At 38.5% G+C, this 22,362-nt stretch overlaps 1 protein-coding gene across 3 annotated transcripts in view; it reads right to left on the reverse strand.

Moving 5' to 3' along the window:
• The window catches only part of LOC104908999 (hypothetical protein), a 34,731-nt gene extending 12,474 nt beyond the window's left edge, over positions 1-22,257 (reverse strand). The window contains exons 1-2 of one of the 3 annotated variants that reach the window (XM_057396390.1): positions 21,672-22,257; positions 5,989-6,075 (exon numbers count right to left, since the gene is read on the reverse strand). In XM_057396390.1, the coding sequence (XP_057252373.1) occupies positions 5,989-6,075; positions 21,672-22,183 (599 nt within the window). In that variant the 5' untranslated portion in view covers positions 22,184-22,257. Of the gene's footprint in view, positions 1-5,988; positions 6,076-15,506; positions 15,848-21,671 lie in introns of those variants that run through there. The other 2 variants (XM_057396389.1, XM_057396391.1) reach the window with 2 other exon arrangements.
• Between the last annotated feature and the right edge of the window lie 105 nt (positions 22,258-22,362).

A 22,362-nucleotide genomic window follows, 5' to 3' on the forward strand; every position in this document is an offset into this window, starting at 1 on the left:
AAGCAAAGAGTTAGTGAAAGAAGTGTCAAAACTGACACTAGTTCACTATTTAGACCATAACTTTTGATAGAAAATTGATAATCAATAAATTCTTGTTTGGGTGGAAACTAGACTTCAAGGGATTTCCAATGAAAGGTCACACGCCCCAATCCGACTTCTAGTTTGAGAGATACAACCTTTGCAAGTTGACGCAAAATCACAGTTTTCTCGCCCGGTAGACCAGGCGATTTTGCCCGACCGGGCGAAATGAAATTTTCACCAGGATGCACGGCATGTTAGCCTGATTAACCAGGCGAGAAAGGAGCCAAAATTGCTTGCGTGCCCGAAAGGGCGAAATTGTTTCTTTGTTGTAGTTTGAGAATCACCGTCGCCCGATCGGGTGGATTTTCGGGACAGTAATTTTTGCCTTTTTTAGCCGATTTTGTAAATGTATAAATAGGATTTTAGTATTTTCAATTAGACTATCTTATTTTCAACGTTTTTAGGGTTAATCACTTAGTTTTTCTCTCTCTAATTTTGTATGAACTTTTACCATTGAAGATTATAGAGATCGTTGATTTCCTTTTCATTGTTTTTCAATAATTCGGTATTCCTCTTTACTTTGTTTAATTTAATGAATTCTTTTACCTTGATTATGTTTATTGAGCTTATTATAATTATGAGTGAGTAGACTTTTCTAGGGCTTAGAGAGGGAAGCCATGTTTATACCTTTTTTTATTGTGGTTTCATGTTGTTCGATATTTGTATTGAATTAGAATAATTCTTATTGATTTGTTATGATTGTTTAATTCATGTAATACATGAATTGTGCAATATCATGTGTTATGCTTAGCTAATAAGAGTTAGAATCGAAAGATCGTATTCATTAGAGGCTTGTTACAATATATAGGTAGGTTTGATTATGTTGAGCGACCATACTGGCATATGTTAATCTAAGAGTTGTTAATGCCTGACCAAGGATTAACGATATACTCTAATAATTCGAACCTCAATAGTATTGTTGAACTATATTGTGGTGATCAAATTGGTATAAGCATGGTGGACCGATCAATTGCCCTAGGTTTTTAATTATTTAATAAACTTACATAATTTTGTGTTCTAGTTTATTCTAGTTTAGTCATTAATTCTTCAATCAATTTTCTCTCTTGAACTAGTTAAATTGTTGAGCATAAATCTGTAGAACTCCTCTTCTTGTTGATCGACCCGTATTTGCCAGTCTATGCTAAATAGACACCGTGCACTTGTGGTATATTTCAAAACCCATCAGTTTCAATCCCATTACTCCGGGTAAAGTGTGTCGTCTCCAGAATTCTCTTTATGGGCTTAAGCAAGCTCCTCGTTGCTGTTTTGCTAAGCTCGCCACTTCTTTGCGACAGTATGGTTTCACTCGCTCTTATTCTGATTATTCTCTCTTTACTTATTGTCGTGGCCCCATTTGTCTCAATTTTCTAGTGTATGTTAACGATCTTACACTAGGGAAAAAAAAAGGAAGGGCTGCGCTGGTAGGGTTGCGGTTAACTAGAAAACCAGGCCTTCGTACTGTACGAAGGGCTACGGTTTTTGGGCTAACCGCAGCCCTGAAAGTGAAGGGCTGCGCTTATCCGAAAATCCGCAGCCCTTCTTTTACGAAGGGCTGCGTTTTTGGGATAAGCGCAACCCTTCACTTTCATTTTTTTTTTATTCTAAGTAAATGCGCGCATATTGCACAGTAACCCCATTTCTATTTCCCTCCCTTAGACTAACTTACGAGTGAGTTGAAGTTGCACCACCTTCTTTGCGCGAACCTTACCTCCGCCACCACATTGAACCACCACCAGTGCGCCACCACCACACAGCTGCACCACCTTGCGCACCATCTTCTCTTCTCTCCTCCACTACTTCATTGTTTGTGGAGCATCACTTCTCTCACTCTCTTTCGCGGTAAATCCCCTCTCATTATCTCTCCTCTTTTACATTTCTCTAAGTTTTGTTTAATTTGAAATCAACTTCTATTTTTTGTTGTTAAATGTGCTTGTATTTGCTCAAAGAGTAATTGTTTAGGGTGGGTTGGGGTGGGGGTGATGGGCAGGTGGTGGGGGAGGGCTGGCAGGGGTGGGGAGGGCTGTGGATGTTGGGCAGGGTGGGGGAGGGCTGACAAGGGGTGGGGAGGGTTGGGAGGCTTGATAGGGTGTGGGGGAGGTTGGCAATGGATGGGGAGGGCTTGGGATGCTGGGCAGGGGCTGGGGGAGGGCTGGGGATGCTGAGCAGAGGGTGGGTGAGGGCTGGCAAGGGGTTGGGGGGTGGGGGGTTGGGGAGGCTGGCAGGGGGTGGGGGAGGGTTGGGGAGGTAGATTTATTTGTGTTTTTTGATATGAGATTGTATGAAAACGCAATGTAATTTAGCTATGAAATCTACAAGTTGTTTGAATCGTCATCATATGCCTAGATACCCATTCAAGACTTACTCATTAGAGTAAGTCTTGAATAGTCCCCGATTTGGGACTATTCTTGGACGTTTGATCTCACTTAGGTGGTGAATGTGTGTCTTCTTTTCAATTCTGGGAAATCTTGGCTTATCGTTTCCTACATTGTTCTCTGGGTACATATGTAATAACATTATCTATTGTGTACTTGGAGAACTGTAGGGAAATGCTGCCGGATTTTCCTTAGAATTGAAAAGTTGGCATATATTCACTAGTGAGATTAGACGTCCAAGGATGGGTTAGGTTGGAGTGATAAGGACCTTACTGCATGCATACAATTGAACATGTACTATCTTAGCTTGTTAACGTGTGTGATTTGAATATGTGAGTGTGTATTCTTAATAATGATTGATGCATTATAATGAATGTTGTGTTTAATTATTAGAGGTGGTCTTCTTGAATGAGATGGATCGTACTTGGATGTATGGTAGTCGTGAATCGATTGAGTTTGTGAATGGGGTCTCGGAATTCTGTAGAATGCATTAGAATATCAAACATCCTCTGGAGCAGTCGACTTTTATTGTCCTTGTTTGGATTGTAGAAATGTGAGCAAGGTTATAGTATACATGTGGTTAGGGAGCATGTCTTTCGCCGTGGGTTTAGGCCTCAATACCACGTATGGTTTGGCATGGTGAGCAGGGGAGGTATATGGGAAGCTCTGGAGTAAAGAATGATGTATGTGAAGAAAAAAGAAGGATGATGAGATTAGGGGATGAGAATTTGGATGATGAATTTGGAGATGAGATAGGGATCGGGTAGACGAGATGATACACGAGGTTGAAGATCAGTCGTGTAGACGACCTCGTATTTTTGAGTCTATGTCTAGGCTGCTGAAAAGCCGTTGTATCCAGGTTGTACAAAGTACACCAAACTTTCCCGGTGGTAACACTGTTCAACATTAAGTCGAACGCTGGTTGGACGGACTCTAGTTTCACATCGTTGTTGGAAGTTTTAGCTGAGATGCTCCCTGATGGAAATGAACTGCCAAAGTCGTACTATTATGCGAAGAAGCTGATGTGTCCTTTGGGTTTAGAGTACGAGCGGATACATGCTTGTCCTAACGATTGTGTGCTTTATCGTAATGAGTATGAGCATTTACATGAGTGTCCACGTTGTGGATTGTCGAGGTACAAGCGTGAAGGAGCTGGAGGTAGTGAAGGACCACCAGCAAGGTGTTGTGGTATCTACCCATAATACCTAGATTTAAGCGCATGTTCTCAATTAAAGGAGATGCGAAGAATTTGAGGTGGCATGCAGATCGTAGGAAGAAAGACGGTTTCAAGCATCCGGCTGATTCGCCTGAGTGGAAAACTATCGACAGGGTGCATAAGTCATTTGGTAATGAGGATAGGAATCTGAGGCTTGGATTATGTACGGATGGCATGAACCCTTTTGGCAATCTCAGCTCGCAGCATAGTACATGGCCAGTAGTTTTAGTGGTTTATAACTTGCCTCCTTGGTTGTGCATGAAATGCAAGTACATGATGCTTTCGCTTCTTATATCGGGGCCCAAACAACCTGGAAATGACATAGATGTATACCTTCAGCCGCTTGTTGAAGATTTACAGAAGATGTGGAACGAAGGAGTGTTAGTATTTGATGCGTATGCTAATGAGATGTTCACTCTGCGTGCCATGCTTTTTTGTACTATGAACGATTATCCAGCTTATGGGAACTTATCTGGGTATAAGACTAAAGGAAAACAACCTTGCCCGATTTGTTTAGATGACATGAAATCTACACACCTTAAGGGCTGCAAACATGTGTATATGCGCACACGAAGGCTCCTCAGCCGCGACCATCCCTATCGGTTTAAGAAGAAGGATTGAGGACGGTTGAAGAAGAAGTTGCTCATAGACCATTAACTGGTACTGAAGTTTATAATCAGGTGAAGGGCATTGAAACAGTCTTTGGTAAACCTGCTAGTGAGGTTGATCGACCTACAGGATTATGGAAAAAAGTCCATTTTTTGGAAACTCCCATATTGGAAAGATCTAAAGGTCAGACATTGTTTGGATGTCATGCACATAGAGAAGAATGTTTGTGAAGCTATTATCGCGACACTTATGAATATTCCGGGCAAGACAAAAGATGTTAAGGCGTCACGACTTTACTTGGAAAAAAGGGATTCGACCAGAGTTGTGGGCTCAGAAAAGGGACGGAAGGAAGAAGAAAAGAGGGGAGGAAAGGGTTGATGATGAAACTCAGAAAAGTAAAAAGGTGGAGGATTCGGAGAAGAATTATTTGCCACCAGCTTGCTACACGATGTCGGCTGAGAGAAACGGATTTTTTGCGAGTCATTGTATGGCATTAAGGTCCCACTGGCTACTCATCGAATATGAAGCGCTTTGTTACCTTAAATGGTGAGTTGAAGTTATCGAGTATGAAATCGCACGATTGTCATGTCATGATGCAAGTATTCTTACCGATTGCAATTCGTGGGATACTTCCAAAGCATGTGAGGCACACCATTACAGAACTGTGTTCATTTTTTCATTCAATTTGCAGCAAAGTCCTAGACCCGTCGACCCTCGATTTCTTGCAGCCAGAGTAGTTGAAACTCTATGCAAATTTGAGATGTATTTCCCCCCCGCATTCTTTGACATTATGGTCCATCTCATTGTCCATCTAGTTCGAGAAATTAAGCTGTGTGGTCCAGTGTTTTTGAGGTGGTGCTATCCTTTTGAGAGATATATGGGAACTTTGAAGGATAAAGTTCGGAATCCTGCACAACCAGAAGGTAGTATAATTCAAGGGATTGTGGGTGAAGAGATCAGTAATTTTGTGGCTGAGTATTTTGCTAGTGTTGATCCTGTTGGACTTCCGACATCCCGACACGAGGGCAGACTTGAGGGCAAGGGTACAATTGGTTCAAAATTGATCACACCTTCCGTAGAAAAGCGTAAACAAGCTCACTTATTTGTATTGCATCACGTACCAGATTTCCATCCTTATTTAAGTGAACATATGGAGGAATTACGTGTTAGCAATCCTGGAAAAGGAGTGAGGGCATTGACGCAAATGCATAACAAGACTTTCATTGATTGGTTTCATAAACGAGTATCAATGATTTGGATGAAAGTGTTCCTGAAACAGTCAAGTGGTTAGCATTTGGTCCTCGTGAAGCTGTACGCTCTTATGAGGGTTATGATATTAATGGGTATACGTTTTGGACTGAACGTCAAGATCTGAAGTCAAGATCGCAAAAAAATAGTGGTGTTTCACTTGTGGCGTCGTCTACACAATATGCAAGCTCGAAAGATAAGTGCGCTGTACATGCTGAAAGCAACTTATTTGGGCAATACAAGAAATATGGGAGCTGGACTATGTACTTTTAATATTTGCCTCTTGTGTTGCAGTGGGTTGACAATAATCGACGTTGTGTAAGAAAGATGATCCTTGCGGTTTCACTCTTGTTGACCTTAGTCGTCTACGTGAAACTGAGGAGCCATTTGTAATTGCATCACAAGTCAAGCAAGTATTTTTTGTAACTGATCCTGCTGATCATAAGTGGTCAATTGTTGTACCTGGTAAAAGGAGTATCCTCGGTATTGGTGATGTTGATAATGAGGAAGAATATGATGCATTTGAGGACCTCCCCCCTTTTACCTATCCTGAAATTCGTGTGGAAGATGACGTAAATATGTCGGAGAACTATATGCGTGTAGATCACACGGAAGGGATACATGTACTTGAGGATCCTAAGAAACGGCGGAAGTCAATAAATCATGAGACATAAACTCAGGTCTTGTAATTTCTCCAATTTGTAACTATTGTGTGATTTTGGCCTATTTTGCTTTCGCTCCAAATCGTACTTATCAAGTCATTTAACCCCAAATTCTTTTAACATGATTATATGAGTTAATGTAACTAGTATGTAGAGTTAGGCTTTAATTTGTTGTTGGTTGCATTTGGGAACGAAAAGGCATTTGGCCTATTTTGGCCTTTTCGCTCCCAAATCGTACTTATCGAGTATTTAACCCAAATTTTCTTTAACATGATTATATGAGTATAATGTAACTATGTGTAGAGTTATAGGCTTAATTTGTTGTTGGTTGCATTTCGGGAACGAAAAGGCCATTTGGCCTATTTTTGGCCTTTTCGCTCCCAAACGTATTATCGAGTATTTAACCCCAAATTCTCTTTGAACATGATTATATGAGTATAATGTAACTTATGTATAGAGTTAAGGCTTAATTTGTTGTTGGTTGCATTTCGGAACGAAAAGGCATTTGGCCTATTTTGGCCTTTTCGCTCCAAATCGTACTTATCGAGTATTTAACCCCAAATTCTCTTTGAACATGTTATATGAGTATAATGTAACTATTGTATGATTATAGGCTTATTTGTTGTTGGTTGCATTTCGGGAACGAAAAGGCATTTGGCCTATTTTTGGCCTTTTCGCTCCCAAATCGTACTTATCGAGTATTTAACCCCAAATTCTCTTTGAACATGCTTATATGTGGTATAATGTAACTATTGTGTCGAGTTATAGGCCTGCATTTGTAGTTGGTTGCATTTCGGGAACGAAAAGGTCATTTTACGCCTATTTTTGCCTTTTCGTGTCCAAATCGTAATTATCGAGTCATTTAACCCCAAATTCTCTTTGAACATGATTATATGAGGCATAATGTAAGTATTGTGTAGATTCTTAGACTTGTATTTGTTGTTTGTTGTATATCAGGAACAAAAATTTGATTTTAGGCCTATTTTTAGGCTTTGCACACCCCCCTCCCCTCCCCCCACTACTGCCCTCCCCTTCCCTCCCCCCACTGCTGCCCTCCCCTCCCCACACCTTGATACCCTCCCCTCCCCACTTTGCTGCCCTACTGCACAGCCTCCTACCCTCCCATTGCTGCCCTCCCCTCCCCACACCCCTGCTGCCCTCCCCTCCCAACACCCTGCACATCCCCCTACTGATGCCCTCCCCTCCCCACACCCGGCTTCCCTCCCCACACCCCTGCTGCCCTCCCCACACCCGGCTGCCCTCCCCACACCCCTGTTGCCTCCCCACACCCCTGCTGCCCTCCCCTCCCACTGCACTGCACAACCCCCTCGCCACCCCCATTGCACAGCTGCCCTCCCCTCCCCACACCCCCTGCACTCCCCTTCCCTCTCCGACTACACAAGTGCCCTCCCCCCTACACCCTGCTGCCCTCCCCTCCCCACCCTGCTACCCTCCCTCCCTCCCCTCCTCTCCCCCACTGCACTGCTGCCCTCCCCACACCCTGCTTCCCTCCCCTTCCCAACTGCACTGCACAGCCCCCATCCCCACTGCACTGCAGAGCCCCCCTCCCCTCCCCGCACTGATCTCATATAATCATGTTCAAAAAGCCTAAAAATCACATTTATGTTAATGTGTATATTTTGTACAATTTCAGGGAGATGATGGAGGTGCATATGAATATGAGCACGAGTGCCGAACACACTACTGAGGATGAGTCTTTCGATGTGAGAAAGGAACGGGGTAAATTGGTTCGACCTCACCGTGAAGAAATAAATGCACAAATGCCTAGGAAGTCATTGGCGACGGAAAAAAGAAAAGGAAGGGGACCTACAAAGTCACTAGGGAAACACACCATAATGACTTTGGAGTACGATCATTTGGGGCAACCTTGTGGAAAATGGCGTCAAAAGTATGCCATGCAAGTTGGCATTTGCATGCATAAACTCTCCATTCTCCACTCATGGAAAGAGGTGCCCAAGGGATTGAAGAAGTGTATATGGGAAGATACTATGGTAAGCTTCACGTACAATAACGTTTAGATTCTTAATTATTTAGTTAAATATATGTGTAATATTTACTAATTTGTGAACTGCGTTTTTTGTAGAATCAATTCAATATCGAAGATGATGAAGCCAAGAAGAATGTATTTCTATCTGCGGTTGCCCATAGATTCAGAGATTTCAATGCTAAGTTAGTGTCTGGGTGGATCACTAAGCGGAGAAAATTAGTAGGCACAAAGAAGAACATCTACGGCGGAGAAAGACAAGCCGATTCTGAGGCTTTACCGGAAACATCATCTGCACCCTCCAAATTACCATTTCAAATATGGAGGACTATCCCTGAAGAGTGGGAAGCATGTGTTGCCAAAAAAACAACCCCAAAAGCTATTGTAAATAATATTTTATTAAAATTTAATACACTTAGATCCAGTATTATTGTATAACACCATACCTAACCTTTGTTTATAATTGTGTGTTTTAGGCAACTCGTGAGAAAACTAGCACGAGTGCAAAAGCTAGGAAGTATTATCATAATTTAATTGTTCATTCGTACAGTGAGGCGAGAGACAAGTCGATGTTCAGCCATTATCCCACAATAGGGTCAACAACGGTAACGGGGACTAGCTCAACGACGACAGTTGCACAGCCTCGGCAACCAGATAGAGTCCTCGATTGGTGGTGTTCGATGCATGGGGTTGATGCAAAGGGAAAAAGAGTCTTGCGTGATCCCGGAACACAACATATAACCAACGTCATTGTAAGTACACATTATATGGTTATATAAGCTATATATAATATAACTTGTGCGCTCATGAGCATTTCTCTCTTATCCTTATGTAGATTGGCTTGAAGGAAAAAGAGGCAACTGGTGAGTTTACTCTTAAAGGACACATTGATGCATTGCACAAAACAGTAGGAAAGAACTATTGTGGACGCGTGAGGGGCGTAGGAGGTGTCCGTCTCGGTTTAAGGGTATGGTGATCAATACACTACAACGACAAGATCTAGTGCAAGTAGTGTGAATTCGGCAGCGTCAGTAGATGTGAAGGCTATGAAAGCTGCAATTCGGGAGGAGCTCAGAGAGGAGATGACACAAAATTTCAACGCCATTTTGGAGCAATGGGTTTACCGACTTTTTCTGCATTCAAGAAGGGTAGTGTTATTACACCTAGCCAGCCTGATCCTGTAGTACCCGAGTTGATCACTTAATCCCTTTGCTTTGTTAAACAACTATTGTTCTTAAATGCATGAAATTCTTATATATATATATATATATATATATATATAATAATAATATATATATATAATATATATATATATATATTATATATATATATATATATATATGCGTGTTTTGTTTTATAGTTCCTATGATTGTCAGTAATATCTTGACTTTTAACTAATTAATAGGTTTTAGGGAAGGTCGACTTACATGACAGGAAGGGAAAGAAGGCATGTTTACCTGAGGAAGGCCGACGTGATGAAGGTGAACGAAATGTGGTGAAGGAAAAGGTTTCTATGACAAAGAATCCACTTATTATCGAGCGAGAGGTGGTGCGAGGCCTTAGTACTCCATGCTATTGGTTACATGAGTGCGCTAGTGATTTACCCGATGATAGTACAATTGAGGTTCCTTTGGGGGAACAAAAATTTCACTACTTTGATGACTCATCGACATTCATTTCTAAGGATGATATTAAAGAATTCTTATGTGGGGTAGAGTTGAATGTTTCCACATGATACAAACATGCATGAGGTAATACATAAGTATATAAATTAAATATATACATTTGCCTTAAGTAGTTTTCAATTCAACTTCCATAATAAGTAAGTTTTCTTTTAATCAATATGATTTCTCAGGTTATTATACAATGAATTGATTGCAATATCTAGTGATGACTCAACGTTTAGTTGGTTATGTTCAAACATAATACGAGATGACAATTGCTTACAAAACAAAGCCGAAGTAAAAGTTTATCTCGATGTGAGTTTCAAAGCATCATCTCGTATTGGATATCATAAGATCATTCTTGTTCCCTATATTGAAACGTATGCTTGTTAAACTCACTTTACTTTTATTATTTGATAATTAAGTTGACCTATTAATTATTCTAAGATTAATAATAACTATATTTTCTTGTTGTAGGGCTCACTGGACACTGCTTGTGATATGTTTGTCACATAACGAAGTCTACCACTTTGATTCTTTGCGTCAACAACCACCACGGTCGTTACTAATCAAATCATTGTTAAATAGGCAGCATAATCCAAACTCAATATATGCGCACTTATTAATATTACACATTATTCATCATCTTTATATGTATAAATAATTAGTACATCTAATCTTATAATAATGTATTGATGTAGTGTGATGAAGCATGCTAGTGCAACAGGACTTCGAGCATCAAAAGCTCCTGTTTGGAAATTAATCGAGGCAACATGACTAATTTATTTGTCCTTATATAGAAACACTTTTAGCCACATACTACACATCTAACATGAATATCATTGGATGCATCCTTTGGTGAACATTTAGTGTCCGCAACAAGAAGATGGACTTGCATGTGGCTATTACGTGCCGAGGTACATGTTTGATATCGCCAACCGTTGCACTAACGTCGATGATCTTCAAAAGGTATGTAACTTATTAGTATATGTTAGTTTAGGCCTATTTTTGCCTTTTATGCTTCCAAATCGTATTCATCGAGTCATTTAACCCCAAATTCATTTTGAACATGATAATATGAGGCATAATGTAACTATTGTGTAGATTTTTAGGCTTGCAATTGTTGTAGGTTGAATATTGGGAATGAAAAGGTCATTTTAGGCCTAGTTTTGCCTTTTCGCTTCCAAATCGTACTTATGCCGTCATTTAACCCCAGTTTCATTTTGAACATGATTATCTGAGGTATAATGTAACTATTTTGTAGATTCTTAGGCTTGCATTTGTTGTTGGTTGTATATCGGGAACATAAATGTGATTTTAGGCCTATTTTTGCCTTTTGACGTCCAATTCCTATTTCTACTAGTTTGTATCTATTCTATGTACACTTTATACATTATTAAATATATATTCAAAGTTAATTATTATGTACAAAAACTTGTCATATATTATTGCAATTTGATCGGTTTTTTTTTGTCGAAGTGAGGTTTTGGGTAAGGGGTAGGGTGCGCGGGGGGGGGGGGGTATGCTGGGTGGGGGCGTTGGCAGAGGGTGGGCTGGGTATGGGTGTAGGGGAGTGAAGGGGGTGGGCTGGGTTGAGGGACAAGAAAGGGGGGCAGGGAGTGGCAAGGGTGGGGTGGGGTTGGGGAGTGCAGCGGGTGGGGGGGAGTGTAGGGGGTAAGTAAGGGTGGGCTGGGGTGGGCTGGGGTGGGCAGGGATGGGGGCAGGGCAGGGGTGGGCTGGGTGTGGGCAGGGGTGGGTGTGGGGATGGGCTAGGGTGGGCCTAGGTGTGGGGGGTGCTGGCTGGGGTGGGCAGGCCTGGGGGCAGGGCAGGGGTGGGTTGAGTGTGGGGTGTGGGCAGGGCTGCAGGGTGTGGGGGTGGGCTGCTGGCTGGGGTGGGCAGGAGGCTGCTGGCGGGGGGTGTCGGGTGTGGGGGGCTGCTGGCATATTTATTTAGTTTAAAAAAAAAAAAGGAATACAAAGGGTTGCAGTTTTAATCCTAAAACGCAGCCCTTCTTATCTCAAAGGGTTGCGTTTTAGGATTAAAACTGCAGCCCTTCACTTTAAGAAGGGCTGCGATTCACTCCTAAAACACAACCCTTCTTGCTACGAATGCGTTTAGGAATAAAACCGTAGCCCTTCCTTTCTATTGAAGGGCTGCTATGGAAAGGGCTGCTGGCCAAAAACGCAACCCTTAGGACTGTTTTAACCGCAGCCCTTCCTTATTTTTCCACTAGTGTTATTATTTCTGATGGGAAGGATACTACTGCTCTATCTTCTTTCAAGAGTTATCTTGGCGAGTGTTTTTGAATGAAGGACCTTGGCTCTCTCAAGTCTTTTTTGGGGATTAAAGTTGCACGTAGAGCCGATGGTTTTTTCCTATCTTAGCGGAAGTATACTCTTGACATCATCTCTGAGACTGGCTTGTCGGGTGCTAAACCTGATGACACCCCTCTTGAGTAGAATCATCAGTTAGCACTTACTGATGGCCCTCTACACCCAGACCTGCTCAATATCGTCGGCTTGTGGGTCGTCTAATTTGTTTAGCCTTTACTAGGCCTAATTTAGCTTACTTATTCATGTGTTAGCTTAGTTTATGCACCAACCTCGTCACCAGCATTGGAAGTGGACCTTCGGGTGGTGCGCTACTTGAAGGGGTGTCAAGGTCAGGGTATTATCTTATCCTCTCTTTGTGATTTACTTGTGATTGCTTGGTGTGACTCGAATTGGTCCAGTTGTCCCTTCACCCGTCATTGTATCACGGGTTGGCCTGTTTTTCTTGGATCTTACCCCATCTCACTAGTGAAAAAAACCTTATATGTCACTTAGTATCTTGTGCGGTTTTTGAAATACCGCATCCGCAAATCAACAAAAAAAATGAGAGGGAATTTGGATAACAAAATCTGATGTGGTCCTTAAAATACCGCATCAGATTTTAAATCTGATGCGGTTTTTGAAAATCTAATGCGGTTCCTAGGACCACATCAGATTTTTTTTTTTTTTTTTCTAAAAGAAAAATGAAACTCCAGCCCAATTCAGATGGCCCAGCCCTCCTTTTTCTTATCATCGAAGCCCAGTCCGTTTCCCTTATAACCCAAAACCCTAAAAACCTCACCCTTCTCCCCTCTTTCTCATGTGCCTCTCTACTGACAAACCCTGATACCCCTATCTCTCTCCCATACTCGGTACCTCTCCACTCTCTAACCCTAACACCCCTCTCTCTCTCCCGTGCTCAGCACCTCCCCACTCTCTAACCCTAACACTACTCTCTAACCCTAAAATGCCTCTCTCTCTCATCACGGTGCCTACCCCCCTCTCCTTTCCCCCTCTCATCAACTACCTCATCAAAAATTCGTCAACACCGTCGATTTCATCATCAACTTCCATCAAAAATTCGCCAATTCAATCGTCTCCATCGCTCTTCTCCATCGCTCGTCGCTTGTATGTACTTCGCTCGTCAAAAATTCGTCAATTCATCACCACCGTCGCTCGTCAACACCGTCGTTTTCATCATTAACAACTCATAAAAAATTCGACATCAACAATTTCCAGATTTGGGTTTATTTTTTTCGTTTTTAATTTTCATTTTTGTAATTGGCTTAGTTTTAAGTGTATAATTTTATTTCTGAATTTTTATTTTCATTGTCATTTTCATCGTCGTTTTTATTTTCATCGTCATTGGTGAGTTTAAATCTACACCGTCGTTCCATTGAATTTTTTAGTTTTATTTTATAATTTCGTTTTTTTCTTGTATTTTCTTCCTGAAATATGTTTTATTGTTGATAGTTTATTTAGTAAATAACTTGTATAATATTTTTGTTTATATTATTGTATAATAAATTTCTTGGTTGGATAATGTTTTGGTTACTTGCTGGATTTTGTGTTAGTATTACTTATAATGACCTGATTCTGCATACAAAGCATTGTTTGCTTTGTATGCAGTATTTTTTTTAATAGTCAAAGGTGACTTTCTGATACGATCATGTTAAGAACCGCATCGGATTCTTACAATCTGATGCAATTCTTAACCGCATTAGATTTTTTTGTTAGCCGCTGCAGGTCCATCTGATGCGGACCAAAACCGCACCTGTAAGCCCGATTTTGACCGCATTAGATGGACTTTTTTCCACTAGTGTCTCCTGGAAAATCCGAAAACAACATATTGTCTCCCATTCGTCTAGTGAAGCCGAATATCGCTCGATGGCTGACGTCATTGCCGAACTCAAATGGTTACGTGCTCTTCTTGGTAACCTTGGTGTTTCTCATTCATAACCCATTTCACTCTTTTGTGATAGCAAATCTGCTCTCTATATAGCTCAAAATCTCATCTTTCATGAACGAACCAAGCACATTTAGGTTGACTGTCACTACATTCGCGATGCTTTTTAGGATGGTCTCATTACTACTGCCTATGTGCCCACTATGGGGCAACTCGCCGATTGTTTCACTAAGGCTCTTGGCATTCGCCTATTTTGATTCTTATTCGGCAAGTTGGGCATTGGTGATCCTCATGCTCCCACTTGAGGGGGGGTGTTGGACCATGTATATGTTATATGTTATGCTATATTTGGATTTGGGCCTACTTATGTATGTTTTGTATTTTTAGCCCAACTGATTTTTTGTTTGTATGGCAATGGGGTTATATATCTCATAGATCTCTTGCTTTGGCAATACACGAATACAAATTGATTTTGCCTCAACCAACATCATCATCACTGACCTTACCTTCGCACTAAGTAATACAATTGATAACATTTTTTTTTGTTACTACCATTTTTAGATAACGGCTAACATTTATTACGATACATTGTATTTATAACCCCCAAAGGCTTTAATGTTTATGTTGATATGGAGGCCCAGTCATACTAGGAGGCCCATAATAAAGACTCAACGAAAGTCAAAGACCAAAAGCCCGTAAAAGGAAGTCCATAGAAGCCAATAATATTCAGGAGATGGAGGCCAAACAACATAAAGACATGAACAAAGACGTGGGTAACTATCAATCTGATCATGGAGCATGCAAATTAAGTGTGCATTGAGACATGGCCATTCTGGCGCTAGAAGAAAGCAGTTATGATTTGAATCATAATCATTTCCCTCCAAAGATGCAAGGAAATTATGCGTAATGATGAAGTATCAATACAAGTAGAAGGATCAATTGAAAGACAACAAACACAACACACAAGAACGTGTAATTTACTTCCTCTCTAGCGTAGCTTTAACCTAGATTAACCAACCTCCTTCTAGGGTTATAGTTTAGTTCCTAATAGACTTAAAGCATGTACTAAACGACAAGTTTGTTCATCTCCAGTTTTAGCCGGAACTCATGGAGGTAATCATCTTTGTGTTTTCCTTTTAGTTGTCGAACCTGGTTTATCTCCATGTTTGTTATAGAGAATCTGTCAAGAAATTTGTGATGTGAGTGGGAATGTTCGGCTCTAATTAATAGATTAATTATTGCATCTTTTGTTCTATTTAATACTTATCGCTTGAATTTATTGCGTTATAGTTTAATTAATTAGATTACAACAAAGTACGTTAGCAAGGTTTTAACTAATTAAAACTGGTAACCTCCAGGAACTAAGACTCTTGTGGCGCTCAGTATCTAACTATTGGATGTTCATTGACTTGTTTGCAAGGTCAACCAACTGATTTTGCACCAACAATATTTCTTATTTCGAGTGAAAAAACGAGAAACAAACACTATATTCGGAGTAATGGAGTATTGACTTTTTCCTACAACAGATTAACCAAAATTAATGATGCGCCTCTCCTCCAATGAGTTTTGAAGATTTGATCTGATATGCCTTAATGTGTCAAGGACTTCTCTAACATTTTCACTTTTTAACTTCATCATCCCGTTTGAAGAATTGTTAAAGTCTATAATTGAGGTCACTGGAACTAATGCCAGTGAATTATCAACATGATGATCATCTTGGTTCTCCTCATTTTCGTGTTTGTTCATCCTCTTATCCAATGCTTGCCGTTGGGATCTGGAAGATTTTTTAGCAAGAAATATTCTTTATTCAAAAATAGAAAAAATAGAAAACACCACCTACATTTTGAAAAACGTAAACTCCATCTAACATAAGTCTACAATTGCAATTCCTCTTTCAAAAATGTCTACAATTGCATCACAGTTTTTATTATACATTGATATAAGTGGCTGGTAAGCAATTTCAAACATCTGATCGTATCCTCTTCGCCTCTTGGGCAAAGTTTTATCAATGTTACTGTTAGTCGGTCCCAAAAATTTATAAATCAAAAATTCATACAAGATTAGAACTGCGATGTTCTGAAACGTAATGCTAATAACAGTAACAAGGTTACATTAAACTAGAAAATTTTGTTAATAAATACCACACTTTGGGAATTTTTTCAAATAAATACTTAAGTTGTGAAATTTTATATAAATACCAACTTTTTACCATTTCTTATGGAATCACTATCACTTAATAGTTTTTCACAAAACAATTAGTTTTGCTCTATTAATAGTATGTGAAATTACCTCCTTACCCTCCATTAATATCCTCCACCACCACCAAAACCTAATCAAACTCACTATCCTTGACATCCCCTTCTCTCTCCGAGCCAACATTACGAGGTCACCCTTCTCTCTCCAAACCAACATTACGATGTGGTGGATGTCTAGTAGTTGGTTAGTATTGTTTGGTGGGTCGATATTTTGGTGGGTGGAGGTGGTAGTGGTTTTGTTGTATGTTGTGGTTGTGGGTTAATTTGAGTTGAAGAGTCGAACAGTAAAAACCGTAGCAGTTTAACGTATTGATTGTTATTTTCAATTTCAGTTTGGTTAATTTGAGTTGTAGAGATTGGATCAGTTCAAAAAGTTCCATCCATAGTAGTTGAGCACGTATCGACAATTATTTTTAGTTTCAATTCGGTTAATTTCAATCCTTGATTAAATTCACATAAGTTTGAGAAATTACATCAGTTCGGTTATATTGCCCGGTTAATTTCATTTCTTGACGAAAATGACATCTATTTAGTTAACTTTCAGTTCTTGATGAAAAATGTGATAGTTATACTTTCTGAAATAAGTGTATGAATGTCACGTATGTAAATGCATACTTTATCGAATTGATATGATAGATCATTGGTATATAGATATACAGTTTAAAATAAGTTTTGTTCTAAATCTTAATTAGCAATGATATTTTTTTATCAATGCATCAATATAAGTTGATGGGTAATTACAAATATAAAAATTCCATTTAAGTTAAATGTCATTAAGCTATATTCATTTCTAAATTGAAATTATCTACTTGAACTATTCCAGTTTCAGTGTAGTTTCAGTTCTATTGAAATTAGTTTCAGTTAAATTTACTTCATTCATTTTCAGTTTTAGTTCGGATCAATTTTAGTTCGAATCAATTTTAGTTCGAATCAATTTTAGTTCAATTAAATTCGATTTTAGATTAAATTTAAAACAAGGGCAGATTTAGAAGGCCGTAAAAGGGAGCAACTATCCCCAATTTTCTAATATTTTGTGCAAGTTTCGGAGTTTAGTCTAATTTTAAAGCCCATTATATTGCACTCCCATCCTTAAGAGATATGAGGACTAAAGCAAGTGCTACAATATTGTGCACATTTAATTCACATGAACTCTTAATATAATGTGCCACGTCATGGATCAGTGAGGATGCAAATCAATTTTAGGCCCTTCACTGGGCGGTAAAGATATGTAAATCAGAGAGGAAAAACGTTGCAAATATTTAAATATCTATATCTTTAGAAAAAACTAAGCGAAAAGCTAGAATAAAAATTCAAACAATTTTATTATTTTGGATATATATAAAGAAAAATTGATTCTAATAATCTAACCTTTGGGTAGTTCGCTCAAAATAATCCAACCTTTTATCCCAATCCGCTTATAATATACCATGAGACCGGTAATCTGTTAGAAAGGTAATTTTTTTTTATTCTCTCTTTTAATCTCCCTCTTGTTTCTCCCTCCCTCCCTTGCCTCACTAGTCATGAAGAATCACCCCACCCCCCACTCGCTACTCATGATCCTCACCCTCACCCCTGCTCAAGATCCCCTGCCCCACCCCTTTGCGAACAACCCCTACCCCACACCACCCCTTTGTGAACAACCCTTGCCCCACCCCCACCCTCCAGTCTCCCTCGTTCCCCCCCTTCGTCACCAAAATCCTCATTGTCTTCCTCTTAAACCTCTTCGTTCTCCACCATTCGCCTTTACCCTTTTCGTCGTCCTCCACTTGCAATCTCTGAGACGAGACGCAGATTTTCTTCACGGGCTGATGATGGTTAGTTGAGGTTGGGGGCGTTTTTCGGGGTGGGGGAGGTGGGGCTGGAGTTGGGAATGGACGGAGTGGGGTGAGTTGTGGGTTGGGGATGATGAGGAGAGAGAAAGAGATTTGTGGGAGGGTGTAGGGTTTCACCGGGAAAGAGGGGGTTTGGTGACTGGGAAGGAGATCGAGGGGCTGGGCAAGGACAGGGAGGGGGTGGCAATGGGTGCGGGTGGACAAAGGGAGGGAGGGAAGGGAGTGGGGATGGGGGTGGCAGTGGGGGGAAAAGGTAGGGTGGGGTGGCAGTTCGTGGGGGATGGGGTGGGTTGGTGGCAGTGTGTGCAGAAGGGGAGGGACGGGGTAGTAAAAATTTTTTAATTAAAGCACAGAGAATCAGAGCAACACACGTGTGCAATCAACCCATTCTCCTGGTTATTCACCTTTTTCAACAGGTCGCGGTGCATTATAAATTGATTGGGATAAAAGGTTGGATTATTAAATAATAATCAAAAGGTTGGATTATTTTGAGTGAACGGCCCAAAGGTTGGATTATTATAATCAATTTTTGCTATATATAAAAAAGAGATCTATTTTGATGTATTTTTGACACACTTTAGTTTCTACACATAGGGAGACTAAATTTTCCTTTTACTCATTGTGATTTTAAATAAAATATAATTTTGCACCCCGACTTAATATTTTCTGCTTTAAAGTAAAACAAAATTTCAAATGTACAGCTATTTGCATTTAATATAGAGTCAATTACCAACCAGAAGAACAAAACATTATAATCAAAACTTTAGTCAACGTATCAAATAATAATGAATTTTTTTAAATAGACTGCTTCACACTAAATTTAATGTGGAATTAATAATAACAGCTGTCCCTCTCTCTATATATTTATTCTTGGTAGTTCCACATCTTCTCAACACATTTCCAACAATATTTATCCTTTATCCTTTTCATGACAATCACATCCAAGCCAAAAAATCATAAGATTTCTAATCTTCTATACGAGTGTTTTTTTTGTTTTGTATTTTTTGGTTGGAAATGGTATATGGAAAAATAATAACTATTAGAAAATAATATATTTTAAGGAAGAATAAATACATATTAGAAAGGGTGAATATGCTAAAAAAAAAAAGCGTAACTAAGTTAGAAAATAGGAGATATAAAAAGTGGGTCAACTGTAGTATTAACAAGGTGACTATATGAGAAAAAAAGTTATTATATAAGAAAATGATAGATATAAGAGAAGAGTGACTATAGGTTGGAAAGGATCACTATGTGACAAAAAAAGGTTTACAAACACTAGATATAAAAATAAGAGTCACTATAAGTTAGAAGGGTGACTATACATATGGAGAAAAAAGGGTTGTTAAGTTGGAAAATAGTAGCTTAAAAAAATAATATATCTATATATATATATTACTAAAACATCTGAACAATCATTGTACAATGCCACATGTCACCCCAATAACATGATTTTTACTTTGAAAATAGTAAAAATATTTGTGTAAGAAGGCTCAAACCCACGTTCATTTACTTTTTGATGTCATGATCTATCCAATAAACTTTAATTTGTGCTTGTGACAAAATGTTAACCCCAAACTCTATATCCTTTTTATTTTATTAAATTATGCACAGTACTACGAAGCACACAACTAGTTATATGTCAAAAAAAGGTGATTGTAATTAAATAAGGATCACAACTACTATAATAGTAAGATCCCTCACTAACAACATAATGAAGAAACAAACAATCAATCAACTTAAGCATGAGATAGAGAGAAATTACGAAGCATCAAGTATTAGGGTTTAAGAGAGAGAGAAAGTGTGTTGAAGAGAGAAAAATGTCGAGAAGGGAGAGAAAGTGAGAAGAGGGAGAGTAAATTGGGGAGGGGTGAAAGAAATTGCAGTAAGTCTCTTTTTAGATTTTTTAATTAATTAGATTTTTTTACAAAATTGACAGTCAATATGAAATTAGGCTAATCATCTTCATGAGCAATAACCATAATTTTTTATGTTGGCCAAGTGTATAATATGCTTGTTGTTTGGCTAACAAAAAATTTACAAAATAGGGTAACTTTGAACATTCCAAAAACTTCTACTTCCCAGAAAAAAAAGAAGTAGCTTACCGACTCTTACTCGATAAGTAGAAATTTATGGGAAGTTTTATTATATCCCCTTATAAATAACCAAATAATATTTTTCCATTTTCATAAATTTAATGAAAGAATTTAATTCTTGTATATTCAAAATTCATGAAAATCTTTTACTTCTTATATATATAGTGAACCAAATAAGTCCTAAATTTGGTAACACCTCACTTATTTTTGAACTAGAATTTTTTGCACGCGATGCGTGCTTGAATCTTTTTCGAAACAGAAACTCGATTTTCTTCGACATAAGAGTCAAAATTCGAACATTAGACATATGAAGTATAATTGTTTTTAGTTGCAAAATTTAATTGGTTTAGTTTTTGTCACTTAAGTCTCTCACCATTCTTTTTTTTTTTCTTTTTTTCTTTTGAAAGTTAAATTCTATGAACAAAATAGAAATTTTATTGAATTTATTTATGATTTCTAATATTATAATTTTTTAGTTGATTTTTGAATTAAGTACAATACTGCATAAATTGTAAAGAAAGTGGACACTTTGATTTCAAGTCAATTTTTCATAGGTTGTAGTTTGTGAGTGATTGTTATAATTTTATTTTTGGTATTTTTGTTTGATGCCCCTTTGATTTTTAAGTAAATTTGGAATTTAGAATGGGAAGGGGGTAACATAGTCTCTTCATTCCGCGACACCATAGCTCCTCTTCCCTTATATAATAGAGATATGTTGTATTATAATTCTTGAATGATATTTTACATAAACCTTTTTCATTAATCGCTAGTATATAATAGAAAAAGATAGGACCAAATATATGTAAAAGTTTTATTATATATAGGAAACACTATAAAAAAAGCATTCAGCGATCGATTTTCCGGTGGAGAGAAAAAGATAGGTCCAAATAGACCTCTATTTTTTATCATGGCCCACCATTAATTGTGAATGATTTTTGAGAATAGTGATTTGTAAGTAAATTTTTGTAAATGTTTTTGAATGCATTGACGTTCTAGGTTAGTAGTTTTAGTTTGTATATTAGTTTTAATTAGTTTTAATAAAGTTTCCTGATTATTTGAGTGATTTGCGTGATTTTTATAACGTGATTTTCTCAATTGTATGAGTGATTTGTAAAGTTTCTTCTTTTAAGTGATTTGTGAGTGAGTGTTGTAAATTAATTTTCGATAGTTTTCTTTGAGTGTCGATTTTGATTTTGACATTTCTTTTGTAATTTAAAAAGGGAGGGGGCAAAAAAAGCAAGAAATCATTGCTCCCCTTCTCTTATATAATACATAATATATCATTAAGCTATTATCATTTTCACAAGTTTTCACATGCACCAAACTTTGGCTTTTCTATACCTCACTAAAAACAGCAAAAGTAATACTAGTACTAATTAAAGTTTAAATTTCAAAGAAAATAACATAATGCTACTCACCCGTGACAAAGTTGGTCTGATTCTTGTTGCCCAGCAGAGGAATTTATTTGGCTACCATCACATTTATTAATATCATGACTTTTGTTCTGCACACTAATCTCTAATTGTGCTTCCTCTGCCATATCACTAGTGGTGGAGCTTGATTTTGAGGTTTGAAACTCTGGGAGAAGATCTTGATGATCAAAACTCGCCGAAGCTATAGATGATAGGCAAGAACTTTCAGAATTATTTGAGGAGATAGATCGCTCACATTCCTCTGATATATTGATACTAAACGGAATTTTCAATAATTCAAGCTTCTTTTTAAGGAAATTGAGCTTCTTTTCAGCTTTTCTTGTGGATTTTCTCTCAATCTTGAGCTGTTTCTCTAGCTCTTCTAACTGAATCATAAAGTTAAGCAACATTAAAAATGGGTATTGACCCTTACTCTGCATCTCACTGAAAAAGCGAGTCCGACATTCGGATAGATACCCATGTCCGACACTAGTAGCTTGTTTGGTTGGCAAAAACATACTAGAAATTATTCATAAAAATATCCACTAAAGGAATTATGTCCAATGATCAACCAAATAAATTTGGCACTTTTGAAGGAAATACAACTAAACGGAAAACAAAATCTGAAGAATGATATATAATTTCTCATTTTCAACCAAATAACCACTAATAACCTTCCGAGAGCTACATATTTGAG

The sequence above is a fragment of the Beta vulgaris genome, chromosome 7, assembly GCF_026745355.1.
Source record: "Beta vulgaris subsp. vulgaris cultivar EL10 chromosome 7, EL10.2, whole genome shotgun sequence".
Lineage (NCBI taxonomy): Eukaryota > Viridiplantae > Streptophyta > Magnoliopsida > Caryophyllales > Amaranthaceae > Beta > Beta vulgaris.